The sequence below is a fragment of the Falco peregrinus genome, chromosome W (assembly GCF_023634155.1).
Source record: "Falco peregrinus isolate bFalPer1 chromosome W, bFalPer1.pri, whole genome shotgun sequence".
In the NCBI taxonomy this organism is placed as follows: domain Eukaryota; kingdom Metazoa; phylum Chordata; class Aves; order Falconiformes; family Falconidae; genus Falco; species Falco peregrinus.
The window spans coordinates 21,753,763-21,775,883 of NC_073743.1; the positions used below are offsets into that span (position 1 = coordinate 21,753,763).

The 22,121-nt window shown below is 40.7% G+C and overlaps 1 protein-coding gene across 1 annotated transcript; it reads right to left on the reverse strand.

Moving 5' to 3' along the window:
• Positions 1–587: 587 nt before the first annotated feature.
• On the reverse strand, positions 588–19,019 carry LOC129783057 (uncharacterized). Its single transcript, XM_055792717.1, has 9 exons — positions 18,985–19,019; positions 14,847–15,180; positions 13,403–13,609; positions 11,398–11,631; positions 3,869–4,022; positions 2,590–2,699; positions 2,332–2,445; positions 1,582–1,728; positions 588–937 (listed from the first exon to the last, which is right to left on the reverse strand). Exons 1-9 carry the CDS (start codon positions 19,017–19,019, stop codon positions 812–814), a joined length of 1,461 nt encoding a protein of 486 aa, XP_055648692.1. The 3' UTR covers positions 588–811.
• Between the last annotated feature and the right edge of the window lie 3,102 nt (positions 19,020–22,121).

Consider the following 22,121-nt stretch of genomic DNA (forward strand, 5'->3'; position numbering starts at 1 on the left):
GAAATGGAGAGAGAACTCCTTGCCTCCCTGTTGCAGCCATCCTGTTGGCTGTGATTAAATATTTACACAAGAAGGAATGGGAACCTGAGGGTTGAAAATGTGGCATAGGTGCCAGTCCAGGAAATCATCTCTGCTTCTCTTTGGCCCCTTTTTGGGGCTTATCTCTCCCCGTTTTTCACATGGGAAGAACAGTGCCTAACACAGAGCTCATCTGCTACTGAGTCAACATCCTGCCAAGAATCTAGCCTCAATGATTTCTTTCAAAAATCAGATAGCAGTTTGGTGGCAAAGTCAAGAAAAGGAATTAATTGTCTTCAGTCCTCGGCCCCACTGAGAGGAGTGCAGCTAGGGGAGGGAGAGCCACTACGAGCTAAATGTCTGACCAGCTCATTCCTGCCGTTGCTGTTAGACGAAGGGATGTAACACCCCACCTGGTTTGGGGACAGACCAAGTGAACACGCTGTCTGCGCAGGAACACTGCCAGCTCAGAGTGCTGCCTACACCACAGAAAATCAACATAACCTTCAGCAGCGTGGGGGAAGAGATATGGTGGGATAATGGGTGTTAAGCAGAGCAAAAGGCAATGGTCATGGTAAAAATGACTTTAATATACAATCTATCAAGTTACATCGTGCTATAAATAAAACCTGAAAAAATACAAAAAGAAAATTAGTTTTTTATAATTAATAACCCAAATTTTTTTTCTGAACATCTCCTCTGGATAAATATAAACAAGAACGGTACCAAAAAGTATTGCTAGAAACGTGGTGATTGTGAAAAAATTATTGGTGCCATTAACTGCTAAGAGAGTTTATTTGCCTGTTTTTTTGGCAGCCTTTGGGAACTTCTTAAATTCAGCCTGTTCCTTGAAAAAAAGCTGAGCAAGGATATGATCTGCTGTTGCATGGAAGTAGTCATTCATACGGAGAGTTTCCAGCTGTGAAGAAAAAGACAATATTTAAAAAAGAATATTTATAGCTACCTGATCTATTTCACAATATTGATCCTATGGAATATGAAAGTGCACCTTAAGTCCCAGGTGAAAATGAATGAATATAAAAGTATATAACTAATGACAGGTTACATGGGGCTATCAAGATCACTGGAGATGCGTAATCTTAGATAAAAACACCCTTACTCTGGCTCCCAGGGTATAGATTTGTTCAAGGCCTCTGAAGACCTCTCCCTTTCGGGGGGGGCTCAGCTTGTAAAGACCCTCAGCCTACCCAGTCCGCCCAAGGACACACTCCCTTTCTTAAACACCAGCAGTGCCTCACGCACAAACACGATCCAAATTCCATCTCTCTTACACACACACATGCACCAGCATGTCACACCCTACCACAGACCTTTTCTTTGCCTCCCCCACCTCCTGTTTCCGTGTACAGAGTTTTGATAGGTGTTGCATGCCAGCCATTCACACCAGAAGGAAATCTGCACCACCAGTGTGCTTGACACACTCTTAGAATTTGTTTTGAAAGGTGTGTGTGCCAAAGGACTAAGCTTACATGCATGAGAAAGGCATAAGGTTATGTACAGCTGAACATTTTTTTTGCTTCCCTTGCCTGTATGAATTCTCACCTGGTTTCCTGTACTGTAGGCTAGAATAAAAAACAAATCCTCATCACATAAGCTCTTGATATAATGTTGCATTCCAACAGGGAAAAATATGACATCTCCAATGCCAATGTTGAAGTTGGTGGTGACTCCAGAGAGAATAACTCCAGCCTGGTGCAAGTAAAGCAGTAATACTCAGCAACAACAATTTTCAGTGTATTGTTACAGGATAAATACACAGTGACAGTCCCAGCACGGCAATAAAATCACCTCACGTAGCATCAGCACTTTCACTGAGACCCTAGTGAGAAGGTCCTAGGCAACACCCTGAGCAAGAACTTTCATTCCATCTCAATTATCTTTGCACTTCACATTTGCACTGAGTGAACCACGTATAATAAAATCCCTAAATCTTAATCCTCACTACATTTTATCTATTTATCTGTCCCTCATGGAGCTAAATCCAAAGTATTGCTTTTTTATTTTGTACTCCCAGAAATCAGGGGAGTGGTGATTCCTGTAATAAGCATTTTGCTGAACAACCTAACAAGGTGGACAAATTCTGCTTTGTATAACTCTACTTTGACTGGACAAGCTTCCACAAATGTAACTGAGATCAAAATTTTGTGTGGAGAAGGAAAATGTGGGCCCTGAAAGTTTTATAATACTGCTAATTGTAGAATCATTAATCAGGGCTGGGAATCAGTTATTAGGTCTGTAATTGTTTACAGCCAAAACTCCACTGACTTGCCCCTCATCACTGTAACAAATTACCTGTCCGCAGCCGCTAATGACATAACCCATCTCATTAGCACTGAAGTGGAAATGAGGCTGCCCCAGTCCATTGCTGAATATCCGGAGAGTTGCTAAGGTAAGGATATTTTCATGCTGAAAAGCAGAACAAAAATGCTCAGAAAACCATCCAAGTTTCTTATATCCCTGTTATACATGACAAAGCAGCGATGAACCCACAGAAGCTGCATACTATGCCTTATGTTTAAATAGCTACAGTATCCAATTAAAAGCACATACCTTGTTCAGCGCCTCACTAAAAATTTTTTCTGTTTCATTTAGTCTGGTGTTGTTTATGCAGTAGCGAGCCCACTGGACGATTCCTCCTGGAAAAGGATATTCTGCTGACCCTAAAACAAAGACAGCTAATAAGCATTTCCAGCAAGGTTTGTTTAACATTGCTTGTTAGTGTATTGGCCAAGTTCAAGTCATTACTATGTACTAAACTTGAGGCCTCGAACCTTACGAGCCTCTGGCACCAAAAAGAAAGCCCATTTCACTGATCTATCCTTCAGGCACTAGACACTGCAATCTCCTTGACTATTTGTCTGCAGCCAGATAACCACAATGAAAAACTCCAACTAGATTTTTCCATCCTGCATCGCTATCAGTATCAACACACTTAAAAGAACATGCTAACTGCCAGTATATTAATTAGCCTTAACCTTTACAGCACTGACCGTGTGTCACAATATTTTGTAAAGTACTGCCAATGCAGAAGGACATTTTGCTCCAAGCACAAAGGTTATTGTCACACACACATCTATTTCTCATGACCTCCCTCAGCTGCGTGTGGAGCTTTGGACCTCTATTTGCTTTTTATAGCTTCTCAAATAGACTATACTACTTGGAATTCAGTTTTATCATCTATCTTTATTAGGTGCTCACTGATAATTGATAGATCCAGGCTGTACAGAAGGTTTAATACAATTGCTGATAAACCAGTGAATATGGTTCAATACTGTTTATGAAGTTGTATTCGTAAAAGAAAAGGGAGGACATGATTAGGTATATGGTAAGGTATTTATTCCCTGACGTTTCACGTGCAAATGCAAGATATTCTAAGCAGCTCAGCAGCAGTCACTCTCCAGCTAATCTGCTGCAGGGCTTCCTGGCCTATTAGATTTTAATTTCTGAATGAAAACTTTAGGTTTAGGTTATTGCTTAAGCATAGCAGGGAACACACCAGTCCTGGTTACATACATCGGCAAAGAATCTTGACCTGGGAAGTAGTTAGTTCATGCCCTGCTCCTTACTGGCATTCTGCTCTCATACCTGCTGTTGCAGATAGAAACATTAAAACCAAAAGGGTAAACTACTCTGAGGTGAGAATCAGGTTATAAGTCTTCAAAGTGCAGTAATTAGATGTATTATCAATATATTTTTCATTTCATTTCCTTAATTTCTTATCATTTCTCTGTATACTTAACTCCTGTTTCAGTGAATCACTTACAGATCCCCTCCTCTCCCCCTCTAGAGACACAGATTGCTCTTACACACAGGATTCTCAGCTGTGTACCTTTGAGATTGTAGAAGTACTGCCATACCAGGTTGTCCGGAGACTGCACATAGGTGGCATTTTGCACAAGCTGATCTAAGTTTGATGGGAGGTTAATTGCTTGATCTTCTTTCTGTTTCTTGAATGTTCTGATGAAGTTAACACCACCTTGTGGCTGTGGGACACACGATGCATGTTAAGTTGACAGATACACAGAGCAAACTGCAGAATAAAAATTTTGCTTCGTTGAAGATCCCACCTTAGTACCTCGTGGTAGATAAATTCTGCCTTGTGGACATGCCTCATCTCTTTAATTGCCTTACCCTGTCAATACTCTGTTTTGCTCCTTTGCTCTGCCCTTCCTCCTCGGTTACTACAGAGATCTGGAGTAGAAGGGAAACTCAATCTGTCTCCCATCAAACTGGTTCAGGGTGGGAAGGGGCCTATCACAATTCTGCGATTTGAACACGCAAATTCCTCAGACTCCACAGAAACTGTGGCCACATTCTTGCTCGTAGGACACTGCCAACTAGCCAGTTCAAATAAGATCCATTTTAGCAAGGAGACGGACTTATCTATAGTTTCCTATGCGATCTTCTTATGCCACAAAATTCATCACGGGGTAAAGACACCTGGGGTAAAGAATGAGACAAAGAATACTTCCCATTTATTCCAAAGTTGAACATTATCATCACAGATGTTATCAAGGACTTGGGCAACGTCTCTTTTCCATCTCACTGGATTTGACTTGTTAGGGTGAAAATGTGGTAGGGTTAAACTTAGGCGACCAATTGTACATGGGCCACCTACAGGCTTGGAGGGAATTCCATTCCATGCTCTATTACCACAGATAAAAAACAAACCAGGGGGTAATTTCCTAGGGTATAATATTCCAGGTGCAGGATTGGACAGATCTCGACTGGTATGGTTACACCAAGTGTTCCAATTAAACTGATTTCCAATTGGATATACGGGAGTAACAACGGTTGCGTTGCAAGGCATGTTAGAGGTTTCACCAGCACATGGGTACCGGGAAGAATTCAAATATACACAATAAGAGGCATTTAGTGAATCGACTAGTTCGATTTCTTGAGGGCTAGGACCAATAGGGAGTCTGTCATCCCAGTTATCAAATTTTTCAAAAAAGCTACTCATATTATTACCTCAAGCCAATATGGTAACTTTTGGCATCTGGTTAAGAGACTGGTTAAGGGTGACCCAATCTGAGTCATTTAACGGCACGCCTACTAAGCAAGTTAAAAAGGGTATACTAGGGGTTGACAAACTTGCACTAAACGTGGTGGTGTTAATAGATCTACTCAAGGTTACCCATACATTTTCTTGCGGATCAAAAAGTGGCTTAGACACAAAAAGCTACAGTTACGGCAACAAAATTAACTAAAACAATAAGCCTCAACATTATGCTTAAAATATAACCAAAACAGTGTTAATAAGTTCAATCACAAGTTGACGTTGGTCACTGGAGCATCGGTCACTGCCGCTTTGGTCCACTTCGCTGGGACCCACTGTGGCCCTGTGGGAGTAAGTACACACATGTAACCCCTTCCGGCATACTTCACTTCAGCGGGCCCTTGCCACAGGCCAGAAGCGGGGTCTCGATTCATGACAAAAAGGAGTTGACTATCTTTTGTTTCGAGCTGGCTGTTGTGCACCCAAGTAGGCGGGTGCTCGCTTTCAGAAAAAATGCACAGGTAATTTATGACAAAGAGCGTTTTAGCAAGTCTCTCCTGGGTATCTTTAACATCTTTAAACTTATTAAGATACTGTTTTACTGTCTGGTTAGTTCTTTCGACTATTGCTTGTCCAGTGGGTAAATGTGGGATGCCAGTGACATGTTTTACACCCCATGTTTGACAAAATCTTCGCATTGCTTCACTAACATAGGCGGGCCCATTATCTGTCTTTATGGTTGATGGCATTCCCATGACCGCAAAACAACTAATCAGGTGTCTGATGACATGGGATGCCTTTTCTCCTGGTTGTGCTGTGGCCCATACAAATTTGCTAAAGGTATCAATAGTTACATGTACATATTTTAGTCTTCCAAACTCAGGGACGTGGGTGACATCCATTTGCCACACTTCACGTGGCCCTAGACCGCGTGGATTTACTCCTATTCCCAATCCTGGTCCATGGTGGCTACATGTGGGGCAAGCTCTCACTATTCCCTTTGCTTCTTGCATCGTGATATTAAACTGGCGATAAAGTCCACGGGCGTTTTGATGGAAAAAGTGGTGTGCTTCACAAGCCTTGACAAAGACACTTAGAGGCACAGTTAAGGATACTAGTTGGTTGGCTCGTGCATTGCCTTCTCCGAGCCCTTCTGTCCATTGGTGACTTCGGATGTGAATAATACAATATGACGTAGATCGCTGTTGAATGGCTGATTGAAGTTGTCGTAATAGTTGGAATAATCGGTCTTTCTTAACTTCTTTGAGTCGTGCATCCTCAATGTGACAGATGACACCGGCGACATACAGCGAATCTGTGACTACGTTTATTTCTTTGTGCATCCACTTTGTGAATACCCAGACAACAGCTACAAGTTCTGATATTTGCAGCGAGTCGCCGCGCTCAGCAGGGAGAATGTGGTGCTGCCACTGTTGATCTTCATACCACGTTGCTGCTGCTTTCCTTGATTTTTTCCCTGCATCTGTATAGATGGTGAGGGCGTCTCTAAGAGGGCGCTCACTTCGTTTCGGTCTGGTGAGCCATTCATGGTTGCTGACCCAGCGTAATACTGGCGCTTTTAGGGAGCTCAGCTTTATTTCTGCTGCATGTGTCAACAAACTTAACTGCAATGCTGGAGAGTGCTGCAACTGCCATTCAAGATCTTCTCATCGGATGGGCAAGTAGATTGTGTCCGGCTCGCGGCCTGTAATTTGAATGATTCGATTTCTGCCTTTGCGAATCAGTTCAGCTAAGTTCTCAGTTTTTTCTTGCAGTGTTGTTTTTGGTTACATTTTAGTAAACAACCACTCTAACACTTTGACCGTCTCCCCCTTTTTCTCTTTGCACTGCGTTAGTGCACCAATAAAATGAGAGGGGCCATACAAGATCGTTAGGTCAATAGGGTAATTAGGGTGATAGCGATCGACTGCTTGAGTCGTGATAAGTGTTCCTAAGTGTTGTATCATAGCTTCCTGTTGTTCGGTTAGCGTTACTTTCTTTGCAGGATCTGTACCTTTGAGGAGGGGGCGCAGCACTTCAAGGTCATCATTATTGATGCCAACAACAGGGCGCAGCCATTGTAAATCACCAAGAAGTTTTTGGGCATCCTTGAGGGTTTTTATCTTCTGCTGAATTGATAACTTTTGAGGACGAATTTGAGAGTCAGTAATTTGCCATCGTAGGTATCTCCATACTGCAGAACGTTGAATTTTCTCTGGAGCAATGATAAGATTATGTTTTCGTAATTGTCGATGTAAAAAGGATTCTTGATGGGCTGTGAATGGCTGCGGCTGAGCGAGGAGAATGTCGTCCATATAGTGATAAATGACGGTGTTAGGCCATTGTGTTCTGATTGGCTCTAAGGCTGAATTGACAAACAGTTGACACAAGGTGGGACTATTTTTCATGCCTTGCGGTAGCACGGTCCATTCGTAGCGGTTTGCAGGTGCTTCACGGTTGATGGATGGTAACGTAAATGCAAAACGCTGGGTATCACTTGGATGTAAGTGTATTGTGAAAAAACAGTCTTTTAAGTCAATGATTAACAGTTGCCATCCTTCTGGCAACATTGCTGGATTTGGGAGGCTAGGTTGAAGGGCTCCCATCGCCTGCATTTGTTGATTAACAGCTCGGAGGTCATGTAAGAGATGATACCTCCCAGATTTTTTCTCGATGACAAATACTGGAGTGTTCCAGGGGCTAGTAGAAAGTTTAAGATGGCCACAGCGTAGTTGCTCTTGAACTAATAGGTGAGCCTGTTGCAGACTTTCCTTTTTCAACGGCCACTGCTCGACCCATACGGGGTCATCAGTTAACCATCGTAATTGGATCGGGAAAGTCCATTTTGCAGTGACCGTTATTAAAAAGGTGTGTTGGTGGTGAGTATCATTCCTAATTGGTCGAGCATGTCTCGCCCAACTAATGCATTTACCCCGGCAGGCAGGGGCATAACAGTCACATAAAGAGATGCTGTGCATCCATCCAGAATAATTCGAACTCGGTGCTGACTGCGCTGAACAGCAGCTGTTCCTCCAACTCCTTCTATTCCACCTAAAACAGGTTGAAGTGGCCAGTGAGATGGCCACTGAGCGGTCGAGACGATGGTGATGTCAGCGCCGGTGTCCAACAACGCTTGTAAGTGTCTTTGCTCTTCATCATGTACAATAGTGACATGGGTGATAGGCTGGTGATTTAAAGGCATTGTTAGAAGTGCCAGTCCTCCTGTGGAGCCAAAACCCACGGCTCCACGTTCTTTGGACGCTGGTGATACTGGACTGGTTATTTGAGGGAGTGGAACCAACTGCGCAATTCGACTTCCCTTTGGAATGTGGATGGGCGGAAAATTTGTTTGCGCAATGATGCAAATTTCTCTGGTGTAATCACAATCAATGATACCAGGCAATATAAACAGCCCTTTCAAACCACTAGAAGACCGCCCTAATAAGAGAGCACCATAACTTTGTCCATTAATTATCAGAGGTCCTCGGACATGAGTTGCGATTTTTTGTGGGCGGTTGTCAATTAATGTTGTATCTACTGCTGTTGCCAGGTCCAGGCTGAGGCTCCCTTGGGTGGTGGGTTGTAACACGGTGTCTGCCGATAAGGGTGGGTCATTTCTCCTGGAGGGGGTGTCGTGAAGGTGACAGGAGTCGCGATTGGGGTCGACGCGCTGCGGCTCCTCGCACTCGGTTTCCCGTTTCCCGACTGCCAATAGATGTTGGTGTTGTGGGTTCCTTGCTGACAATTTCGGCACCACACGTGACAGTGTCGACATTGGTCACGGGTATGTCCTGGCTTCCCGCATCGATAGCAGAGGAAGTCTCGGCGCGTGGTGGTTGCTGGCTTCGGGGGCGCGGTAGCCCCAGGGGGGCACAGAGGCGCAAGCGCTGCAAAAGCCTGACTTTGGGCTTGCACTAAATCTCTCCCTACTGCTTGGATTGCTTCCACTAGCAAGGCTTGCTGACCTACTGGCACCCAACTCATTCGCTCTAGCATTGTTTCTACAGAAGAATCTAAGGGCAGGGTTACTAAAATGCCTTTGGTGTAACTGTTACTATTCTCCAAAATACATTGGCGCAATAATGGCCCTTTCATAAAGGTAGGCATATCGGCTAAGTTGATAGCTTCAGTTACTCGGTCAACAAAGGATGCAAAAGACTCATCTCTCCCCTGTTTAACAGATAAATACGATGGTGAGGGTGGCGAAGTTTTTACTCTCTGCAGGGCTTCTCGGGCCAGTCTCATGGACTCGGCTGCTACCTCAGGGGTAAGGTGCAGTTGAGCGTCGACGCTTTGAAATGGCCCTGTGCCCATTAGCTGCTCAACGGTGACTCCTAATAGGGGGTCACCCTGCTGCCTTGGACTATGTGCAGATACTTCACACAGCCGCTGCCAATGGGCTTGCCACAACAATTGCTGGGATTGTTTCAAAATGAGATGCATTATGTTTTTAATATCTTCGGGGCACAATATATCACTACTCCAAATATAATTTAACATTTGTCTGGTGGGCTCACTGTGGAGGCCTGACTCATTCACTGTACTACGTAACTGACTCAATATTTTCCAATCAAAGGCCTCCCAGGTTCCCTGTCTTTGGTTAGCGGCATTCATCTGATACGTTACAGGGAAAGCTTGGGGGGGGTTGACTTGCTCAGCAATATCAAATATTCCCTGAGCAGCTGCTTCTTGTGCTATTTTTTGCCAATTAATGCGCGTAGAACACAACAGTTTGTTTACTGAATTTTTAGAATTTTGTAATGACTGCCCAGTGCTATTTTCTTCCTCAACAGCACTTTCGTCAGATGTGTCTCCGCCCTCTGGCCCCCCCGAGGCTACTGCACCGGAGGGGGGGGCGGAGGACACGGGGCTACGGCGCCGGAGGGGGATGGCGGAGGACACAAAGGGTCTGGAGGTGGTGCAGTGGGCTCTATAGGTGGTACAGAGAGCACTGTTTGTGATAAAGGGGGTATCGGAATGTGATTTTCACATGGCATAATTTTTCCTGCATTAGGATCTGCGCTTGCAAGTCGGCTTGTTACTGCTGCAGCAAGGCGCTTTTCTGCTTGATATCTTTTTATACAATTAGTTACTTCACGCCATGATTTCATCAATTTTTTTGCTGCCTTATCGTCATCTATAACTAAGTCCCACAAGCAGTCCCCAAACGCACGCCACTCCTCTACTTCGAACATTTTTTCGGGGTCTGTAAAAAACCCTTTCGCTTTTCCCATAGTAATTAATCCAGCCAGATCTTTTAAAGGGCCTACTCCCCGCTTTTCTAAAAAGCATCTTAATAATTCAAAGGCTACCTCTCTTTCCACAATGCATGCACTCTGTAGTCTCGCCCCCCTTCTTGTCCGGCGAGGTTGGATTTCCGCGACCTCCCTATTGTCTGGTCCGGAGCAGCAATTTCGCTAGGTAGCCTCCTTCTCGGCTGGCAGACCCCGCCTTATTGCCGAAGGTCCAAGCGGGGAGACGGCGAACGATGTCTTCGGAGCCAGTTCCCCGCTTCCCGGACGCTGCAACCGGGGCCTCAACGAGCACGCCGTCCACCGAAGGAGGATTGGGGGTCCTCTCTTCACGGGAACATAATGAAGGCGTCAGTCCCTGTTCTGGCGCCACTTGTCGACGGCGAGGGAAGTCAAGCGGGCAAACTCAATATGAGTGATAAAGCAAGCTTCGATTTATTACGGCGCGATTATGTCTTATATACAGTTCCAGTTAATTATGCCTACTAGTCATCTGCTGATTGGCTAAGCTCTAAAGGGTTACATTTTCATACGTCCTCCTACTTGCAGTTTCTGCGGTTAGCTAGCTACATATTTTATTTTCTCTCTTGTCTACGCGAATTCCTCAAAGTTATTTACAACATTAGGCACAAGGTCAGTGTGTTTTCTCAGCTTCCTTATCAGCATGCCTCAGCACAGCTGCAAGGCCTGCTCCAGCTAACTTACGCTAACTTTGTTTCACAAAGATCTTTAAGGAAGTCATGGCCGTGATCACACAGCCATTCTGCAACAACGGGGCTATTGGGAAATTAGCTTTGGGCTTCACTATTTAATTTCCTTTTCCAACCTTGGAAATATGGAGGATCCTCCATGAACCGGGAATAAATACGAAGAGCGGAGGAGAAAAGGTTTCTTGGAGAGAGCATCATCATTTCTTTCTCCTTGCACATAAAGGAACACACAGCACAGCACAATGCTACACAAAGGACACGTGCACGTCCTTCCACACTGCTGGGACTAAAGAGAGCAGTTGAGGTAGGGAGGATCCTCTCCAAGAAACAGAGAACCTGGACTGCCATGTTAATGTATAGAAGACTAGATAAAGGCTGGCTGTTCCATCATACAGACCTTTAATACTCTAGCTGCTATATCCTCTGGGGTAGAGAAAAAGGCGTCATCTACATCCAAGGTCTGAAGTTCTTCATGTGTTGTAAAAAACAGCAAGAACACACAGTCTTCTGATCCTACGTTCTTTATCCAATGCACGGTGTTTCTAGGGAAGAAGACCACTTGACCAGCCGTGACGTTGTATGTGGTAACCACGCTGTCATCTGCACCAATTACTCCAATCCAGGCAGTACCCTGTCACATAATCACAACTTAAGAACCATAATGAAAGTTTCCTCATTTAATCCATATGCAGCAAATCAGTAATTCAAATAACTGGAAGGCTGTTAGGAAAAAACAGATCCTGATGCACCCTCTAACAAGCCTTTGTGAACTTAAATCCAGAATAGAATTTTAAGTGACAAAATTTTAGAAGGTTTAAGGAATACATGACCAATACACATTGCGCATACTTAAACCATTTCTTATTAAAGATGCTGAACACCTATAAAGGAGTCATCTTTGACCTAAAACTGCTGGACAGAGGCCCAGGTGTTTGTGGAATGCCCTAATCCAAGGAGGATCCTCCATCCAGCTGGAGCTATTCAGTTCTGATGCTGGTCAAAATATGAATAATTATTCTTAGCTATAAATTAAAAATTGAGATCTATGTACCTATGTGCGAGCGGCAGGGAATCACACGCAGCCGACTCAGTATGAGTGATAAAGCATGATTCACTTTATTAGCCCGAATAGCTCCTATTTATACAGTGTATCTAATTATGCATACTCGGCAGTCTATGATTGGCTAGAATCACTACCTACTCATTTACATGGTCCTCCTACTTGCAGTGAGCTAGCTTACATAACTTCTTTATCTCTACTGCACATACCTCCTTAGAGTTGTTTGTGAAGCCTGTTAAGGCCGTGGTGTCCCTGCAACTCCGCAGCCATCAGCACAGCTGGCAACCTCAGCTGAGGCCTAGTCTTGATAGCACACCGGTTAGACTTGGCTCTGCTCGTACAAATGCTCTACTGATCTGTGACCCTTCTCATCCAGCCATTCTCCAACACCTATGCTTCCAAAGAAACATAATTTTGTTTTCAAATTAATATGCTATCTTGAATTCCTCATGGTATATAATAAATTAATAAAGAAATTCTATTTATTGGTTTTGTTTTCTTTATTTTTACAGATTGGAAATCTGACACTCAGGTGAGACAGAGCAAACCTTTTCAAAGAGATTTATTTGGAGGGGAAAGGGGAGAGGTATTTGGTCCAGGAAAGAGAAGACTGTATGGGAATAAAAGAGTCTTCCATGCAGAAAAAGTTGTGAGAAAGAAAGATGATCTGAAGCTCTCCAAAGCCAATACAAAGGGAGAAATTAGAATTATTTTTTTTTTCAATTAAAAACCTCATGGTTTGTGTAACAGAGCATTCTAATGTTTTGTGTACCAGAACGTTCTAATGGTTTGTGTGACGAAACATGGGAGACAGCTACTTTTTGATTTTGTAATAGTTCCTTTGTTGAAAATTTTTAAAAACTGAAGAAAACTGTGAGATATGCTTTAGGTGTTCTTAACATGGATCAGTACAGGGGATGGAGTCAGAGGCTTTCTTAAGAACCTTAACAGTCGTTCATCTCTCTGATTCTGCAAAGGTTCTCTAAATTAATTACTTTAATCTTTGTAAGCACTTTGATAAGTAAATAAAATTATGTAACTTTCAGGTGTCTAAAGTCTCCTCTGACTTCAGTTTTCATATTTCTTTGGAAGCTACAGGTGTTTGCTACTCAGGTGAGTAACAACATTAAACAGCCTATTTCAAGCATCTTCATTTGAAAATGTTATTTCAAGCAAGAAAACTGATGTCATGCATCAATCAATGGTAATTTTGCTTTTATTACCTGTTAACATTTGTATATAATGTATATGTAATTATTTTTTACATATGTGCATCTTCTATACGTATATGATGCTTTAAACTGCAAAACCAATTGGGAAAGTTCAAATAATCAGATAATACCTGTAGTAGGTAGCCATGTTCATTGGCATTAAAGTGCCAGTGGGGAGCCCGAAGCCCTTTGCTTTTGATCTGTAAGGTTCCAAAAGTCATTTTGGAGCGATGGTTATTGATACTTTTTCCAAATTCCATTTCTTCATCACTTTGATATTCATTTGCATCCTTCCTGAATCTCGCCCACTGAATTTCGCCACCTGGGTACACATGTACCTGTAAAGTTAGTGTGAGTGGAGAACTGGGTTAATTGTGGACAGTGGTGACCAAACAATCCAAAAATATTTCAGAAAATTATTGGACTGTGCAATACTGAAAGTACCTATTCCTTTTCTCAGTGAGGATTCTCTCTGTATGTATTTTAGTCACTTTTCACAATCATTTATATACTTTCTCATGTCATGATGTAATAGTATTGTTTCTACAAGTGAGAGCTAAAGAGTGACATCAAGAACAATATTATCTGCTCCTCCTCTTTTTACATGATTCTGGACATTGATTTGGGAATTCAGTGGCATATATGCTTAAACTTTTAGATTAAAATAATTTAGAACACTTCCCAAGTAAGGCATTTTCCTGAATTTCTATGGTTGCAAACTATTTGCACCTGAAACTATTCCTTTCCCAGTATTTGTACCGCCTCCAGAACATGTTTTTTACTTGAAAGAATCACTGAGGAAGGTCATATTAAAAGGGTTGCTCTCCCCTTAAACACTTTTGTTTCCATTCTTAAAAACATTTTCTGTTTGAAAATTAGATTTAACATGAAAACATGCCAAAATGGCTGTTGTCAGTTTAAACTGCCCTACTACCTAATCGATCCTTTTCCCTATTTTGCTGAAAAGCAGAAATTAATCAGGAATTTTTTTTACATATATAAAGATAGATTTAGAAGATGGAGTATGTCTTCAGAGTTTGCTCAAAGGATAAGTTTCTGTGAGTATCAATACACCTAAACAAAAACTACATAGTTCCTAGGGCTTCATTACATTGCCAATTAATTCCATTTAGCTCACTGAAACAAGATCATGCAATTAATTTTTTTCTTGCAACATCACAATTTGTTTAAATTCAGTCCTAAGAACGAAAAGGTTAGTGTGCTACTCAGCTTACATTAAAATTTGATCTTTCTGGGTTTGTTTCTCAGAATTTCATACTCTGTAATTTCAGAATCACACATAAAATGGTTGCCTTCTCTTGCAAGCCTAATTTGTTGGAGCAATTATTTAGCTCTCCAAGAAGCACTCCAGAGATCCATAGCACTTCCAACATCTGCTATGAACTGGAGTGAAACGTTGTCAGGAAATTTGTGTCTCTCCCCATGGATTATAAAAAAAGCCTGAATAACAGATTTAGACTGATCAACTAATCTTAAATAATAGTTAGGTGAAATGAATTCATTAAACTTCTATATACAATGCTAGAATATTATTGCACAAGATGAACAATTTACCTTTGATTTCCCCAGGTGATTCATGAACTGGAATCTGATATCCACATTTTTTTTATCTGGTTTGGGGGAAGATGCGCCATCATCTTTAACATCTGTCTCTTTCATAAAGACCGGGTTGTTTACATAGACCAAGGACAGGACCAGCACTCCTATTGCAGTGGTGATAACACAGGCCAACAGACAAACTAGAAAGGTTTTCATCAGGGACCAGCTGCCCTTTCTTTCCTGAAAATAATAAAAAAAAACCAACCAAAAAAAAACCTCACCCAAAAAGAAAGCTTTATTGGATTTAACACACAGGAGAAATTTTGTGATAGTTCTTTTGTAATCAAAACTTCAGAAACATAGGTACAACCAAAGCACTAGGCCCAGCACAGGGAAAACTTATAGCGTATGCTATCAGATTGTTGCTGTCCTTTTGTTATTTCATCAAGTAAAAGCACATCTTCATCATCCTGGGGTCTTAAAAACTGTTAAACATTTTTTTTTCCGTTGCCGTTTCTAATTTATATCACAAAACACTGAAGACCTGCAGTGTCAACTCATGGCAAACTTTCATGCCTGGGGCAGAAATTCTGCTGCTGCTTTACGGCACATCTCACACGGCCCCAGCTCCGTGGTAGTGGAGAAGATGCTCTGGGCATCATTTCTTCACCGAAAATTTCCTTTGTGGACATTCAGACTTCTGGAGGAGGGTGAAGGGGAGAAGCAGCTGGGCAAACAGAAGCACACAAGCTCTTTATAGAAGGCCAAGGCACTTCTGGCACCATGAACCATCACTTTGATGAGGATTTTCAGTGTTTCCTACCCCTTAACCTTTTTTGCTGCTGGAGTTGCAGCTTCAGATGAATAGAGACTGCATTATCTGCCCCAAACCTTAGAACTCTACTGATTCTGCATGCACAGCTTAATGTACCTTTAAAGGCCTGATTTTTCAGACATTGAGTGCCTGAAAATGAGCTATGAATGTTGATTTCTTAAGCTAGACAATCAGAAATGAAAAAAAAAATTGAAGATTACTTGCTAATTTTAACAAAATTACCTTTTTCATAAGTCTATTTGACAAAAGCTCTTTACAAATACATTTCACTTGCCAGCAGAGAAATGCTCAAAATATCACCCTATACTATTTGGTAATAATCTTTTCTTCTGTTTAAATGACTCCCTTTTTAAAGCTTGTGTTCAATCAAATATCACAACAGCAGCACTCAGACCACAGTCTCATCAGAGCTCAAGGCTTTATAGTTAAATGCATTCAAAATCCCCATTTTCCAGATTTGAAGGACCTTTAATTTATAGCATTTTCACAGTAGTGGCACCAATTCAATAATTATTTTTAAAGTCAAAAGAATGCTGTACATATTACATAATAATAACTCACATAGAATATTCAACCTCAGCGCAACTGTGGGGAGTGAGTTATGTTGTAAGAAAATCACAAGCCTTGGATTATTTCTAGCCAAGAAGCGGCACTGTGCTGACTGCAAACAAATGTAATGGCTTATGAGCGATATTCCAGACCTTATTGCACAAAGTTAATTCAAATCCCAAGAAGCAAAAACTTTAATGGGAAAATTACAGAGAATTACTTTTCCCAAGGGCAAAAAAAAAAAGAAGAAAAGATGAAACAGTTTTCTAATGTGTAACTCAGTAGAGATACTAAACATTACCACAAGATGAGCTTTTAAGTAGGTCTTTCTGTTAAAATCAATGGGGAATCCTCCAAAGATAATTACTTTGCCCAGTAGTTAGAGGATAAAGAATTTAGCTATTAACTTAAGCGGGGCCAGGGAATTATGTCTCACAGTTCAGATCCTAGCTAGTGCACATGGAGTTATGCACTTCAGGACCTCTGAAACTGAAGCCCTTTACAGCTTTTATTTTCTTCAGGACCTTCTGAATAGTATAGGATTAGGTTGTATTACAAAATAAGTGTTTAATCTTCAGACTGACTGCATTAACAATGTTTTGATAGCACTGTAAAAGAAAATGACTGGTACCTCTTTGTTTGGCCACTCTTTTCCTTTTGAAGAACTTTGTATGCTCTCTCCATGCATTTCAAATGCTTGGTTATCCATTTAGTAAAACTGAAATAGATTGGTCCACAGAAGACAAGAAGAACATTAAAACAAAAGGATGTTAATTCCGATATGTGCTCAGTTATGTTACAGAGTCCAGGGAAGTGACTCATCTTCTGCATAGTAACATGAATGGCATTTAGTGCAGTACATTGTGCAGAAATATGGTGCAATACAAATAACTCTTCTTCACTAAACTAAAACAGAAAGGTCAGACAATTTCCGCATTCAGATTTAATGTTATTCATGTATCACATGAACCCTAAGACACGACATGATAATGAGACAGAGTCTGAACCATCAAATATTTGGAGGGGAATTAAAAAAAAGCGAGGCTCATCTACTTCCTTTACCTATGCTAAGGACCTAATACATTTAAATTACAGTTTTGCCTGGTTGTGTAATCTACTTTTACAACCACAAAAACGGTTGAGGTTCCAGAACTTCTTTGGCAACCCATTTCCCTGCTTACATATTATTATTTTTAAAAAGGTCTTCCTAAGCCTAAATCACTCCTGCTGCAACAGAACTGTTAGACTTTACCTCCCCACACAATGGAACCAAATTACACAGAAAATGTCCCACTAGGTAAGACCAGTAGTACATCCAGGCCGGTATTTTCCATCTGGCAGGACTTTAGGAAATGACAAGGGAGAGCATAGCCTGGCCACTATGTCCAGGTTACACCTTTCATACCTCACACGTCTGCATAACTGTTGGATGAGAGCTGCTAGAGGGAACAGCTCCTTCTCTTTAGATTTCATTTTATGAAAAATTCCATGACTTTGTCTTTTCTGAACCTGCTGATACTCCCTGACCTCCTAAGTTTACTGCTTGCAGGTCAAACCAAAGAGCACTTTTCAGTCCTAAACAGATATCCTGCAAGCTCCTTTAAAGGCCCCCTATCTTTCTGTACTGTAGGATCTGAGCAACATCAGACACATGCTCCCCCCTCCAAGCTGAAGGTCCAAGGCCTTTTAGTCCCTCCCTATTAGGCAGCTATTCTATCTCCACAACTGTTTCAATGTTCTCTAACTCCACAGCCTTATGACAATAAACAGAAAATAACTTCACTGTTAACGGCTCTCCAAGTGTTACAGATTTGCTAATAAGTTAAGATTGATTGACTTTATTTGATTGATTATTTGATTTTATAAAATAATTTTATAAAATAGAAATATAGAAGGATAAGAAATATATTTTAATGAAACTCATAGTTATATAGTAAAAGCTGCTATGAGATCCTCTGTACATCCCGTACCAAGGCCAGAAGAATGGGCTAGAACCATTGTTAAAACTTAGGTAATAACTTTAGGGTTTGAAAGGTTTTTTTGTAGTTAACTAGTCTTTCGTATGTAGAAAGTGTATTGAAATGTCAGAATATAGGATTAATGGGAACTGGGGAGAGTCGACTGGAACAGCTTGTGGTTACCTGCCAAGAAACCGTGAACTTTAGTAAAAGGTAATTCCGGCAGGGGGAGATCGCGACCACCGACTCATATACCACCTACCCAAATCGTACCCCAGACCCATTTCTGGACCTTTCTAAGCTCTACTGCGCAGAATCGGATATGGGAGGAGAATATGTTAATGATTTATGGGAAATATTATGATTATGCATGAATACTTAATGAATATGTATGAATAAGTTCTATATATGGTGTATGATTCTGAAACTTGGTGTGCGTTGATCGTGAGAGGACTCGCTCACGCACCCGGCCGTCAATAAAGAAGTGTCTGCTTATCTACATCACATTGGTGTCGATAAGTTCTTCATTCCGAGATTTCGGTAACACAAGCACTGATGTCTACTCATCTTTACAATTCCCTAAAAATAATTTAATATAGACTATTATTCCTCGTTTTGAGGCACACAAGTGTTAAATGTTGCTACCCAGTTGTAAAAAGGAAACTAGGTTTGTGTAATACATAGCGTATGTAATAACCTTTCTCTCTCCTGCTCCCCCCCCTCATTTCCTTGATATATTCAATGTTTGATTATGTGCTTCTGAACTTCTAGGAAACTGAGGTGAACTGATTCCCCTATAATTCTTTGGTACCATTTGGCTGACTTGTCATTAAAAGGTAAGACCATTATAGGACTGCACCGAATTCTAAACCTTACTGAAAATTTGAAGATGGCTTCAGCCATTTCTCCAAGAGCTTAGCGTTAATGCTGGTAGGTGTAGTCCACTGAACACGGGTAGCTTGTGTAAGACCTATCAGTCACATGGTCCCTGCCATAATCTGAGCTTTCTCTGCCACCCATTGCTGCTGATGTATGTTTTAAGTAAACATTACACCTTCCCTGACAACATGTATTACCCTGTAGGGAGGTCATGGGCCAAATTTTCCTTGGTCCTCCCTTACATCAATAAGGTTTCTATCGTTTACTAGCATAAACAATAAGGAACTTTAGGGTTATTTTACTGTCTTTGAAAGCTCTTTCTCCTTATCTCTCATTTTTGTGCTTTGGACTTTCCAAAAAGCACAAAAGCCCAAGATGACTCATCTTTAGGGACAAATCTAGCCGTTTCCATTATGCTTCCTGGAAGACCATTGAGGGTTGCAAGACTTATTGCATTTATTTTCACTGTTCCATATTAGGATATCCTGCAACTATGTCTTCAATATATGTATTTTTATTAACTGTTAAACTCCTGAGCACTTTTTTCCTAGATTTTTTTCATAGGATTTTGCAAACAGATCTTTGAATTTCTTTTAATTGCTTTTTTCTGTTCTTCCTCTTTTCTGTCTAAAAATCTTGAAAACCTTGTAAGAAAATTCTTGTATTAAACTTCACCTTCTATATCAAAACCTGACACCACCCTAATCTAAAAATACCCTGGATACTGTGTATTCAGTTGATTTTCCCCAACATATATTTGGTTAACTAGTATCTATGCCCTCAAGGCAAATTATTCTGTCAGTTGTTTTCAAAAATGTTCTTTCCATCTTCATCCTCCTTGGTTTGGTGATCTTGGTGGTAGGTCCTCAACATAACAGTACCCTGGCTTTTTTCTCCTCTATTATCAAAAAGATACTTCTAACAGATTATGTCCCTCTAGATTCTAAGCTTCACTACAAAGGTAAATATTCATAGAGAAACGTGTCTTCCCTCCTTTTTTCTTCAGAAGCCACCTCCACTTTTTTTCTGTATTACTTCATTAACAAATGAAATATTCCACTATGTAAACATTTACATTGTCTAAATCACAACTTTAGAACCTTGTACATTCTTCCATTTAGTTTCCATACAGTCTGAACTAATATAGACATCTAAACATTAAGCAGGATAGCCTGTTTTCCGTATTGCTTCAATCCTTTTTATAAAAATTCTACATCCATGGTTACTATCCCTCTGGTCACCCTTCCACTGACAACACTTACATTCTTCTATCATCAGTCCCTATAATTCTAGTTTAAAGCCTTCCTTCCCAAGTTGGTAAGTCTAAACTTAAAGCAGCACTTATTTTTCCTTATGAGATAAAAGCCCATCTCTCCTCAGCAGTCCTTTCTTTTCTGTTCTGGAAGAGCTGTAAAAGCTCAGCCATTTAAATTGGCAACAGCAGGATCAGGTCAGTTAAAATTAATGAAAAGTTTTTCTCATTTTCCTTTCAGCAGCAATTGTCTCTGCACATTAAGAGACCCATCAACTATAAAGTTGACCAAATATTTTGAGTAACAACACAAAAATTAAAAACCATGGTAGATCACAGAATCCATGATCAACAAGAAAGAAAATACACGTCATGATTTTCAAGGGTTTAAAAATTCCAGGTATTTATATATATGTGAGAATCCATAAGCATCTCTTGGAAAACAAATACAACTGCTCTGGCAGCATCAAAGTTACATAGGAAAAGAATTAATTGGTTGACAATGAACAACTGTAGGGTTTGTAGTTTTTCAGATCCTCCTTTTGCGAATAAAACGGATATAAACTCTAGCCAAATTAACCCTCTGTTGGCAGAGCTGTTAGCCTTCATGCTATCTAGAGCATGAAATTAAGTTTTCTTACATCAGCGCTTTTTTGTATCAGTGTGAATACAGTGATGCAGAGAGATTTCCTAATACAAAAGAACTGTTACAAAGGAAAAGATAACTGCAGCATATAGTGATTACATTTCAAGATCAGTATCACAAGGGACTCTGTCATTAAGTCTTTAAAGGGCTAAAATCCCCCAGACAAAAATCCCATCTAATTTCCTCCCACTATGCTAAGTCACAGTCTTACACCGGACAGGATCTTCACAGGATTTAAGAGCACAATACTAGTCTTCATCAAAGCCTTTACTTCCCTCAGCTCCGTTTTACTGATATATATACACTGTAATTCAGGAAGTGGCCTCCTCATAAAAATTTCCTGTATATGCAAATACATAAGATCACAAATACTTGCGTACATCCTTAGCAAACAGTTCTTTCCTATATAGTCTTGCTACTTTATTTATTTCCTCCAAACCCTGGCCTCTCTTTCTGGCTGCCCTTTTGTTTTTCCCACTATCGCTACAGAAGACTAGATCAATAAAATTCCTTTTCTCTGATCTAGTCTCAAGAGCAAGAACACCACTGATATCTTAAATATAGCAATTACTTTTGTTTAGTACTTGATTTACATATTCTGTTGTTTTTCCTGAGTGGCAACTTCTTTATCCTAGCTTATAAGCAAACTAAATTCCAGCTATAATTGTAAGAAGTGATCAGTGTAGACAATGAAAAAGTTACTTTTTTCTAGTGATAAGGATCAAATCCCTCTTTAAAATACTCTTTAATGGCCATAAAAAGCTTGATGTCATTAAAAAAATATTTTTATGTGAGAACAGGTGTCTCCACTTACTGAATAATGGTGGGGTTCTTTTATTATTTGATTCTATTCTTACCGGAATTCCTATTGTTTACAGTAAGAAATTGCGCCACTTACTTGCTTAGTTTCACACGCTTAAGGTACTTTTATCTTGTGTAGTACAGCACCTCACACAGTGGACCTTATTCATGATCAAAGCCTTTCATACCTGGCCCACAAAAGTTAGTAAATAGGAATATTTAATATCAACAGTACTTTTCATTGTTACCTAGGTCTGTGCGCTATGAAAAAAAAAAGTTGGTCCTGTGCCAAATTCTCCAAAGTGCATTAAACTGATAAAGCAAAAATATCTGGAGGCTAATAACAACAACTCCAAAGAATGAGGAATCG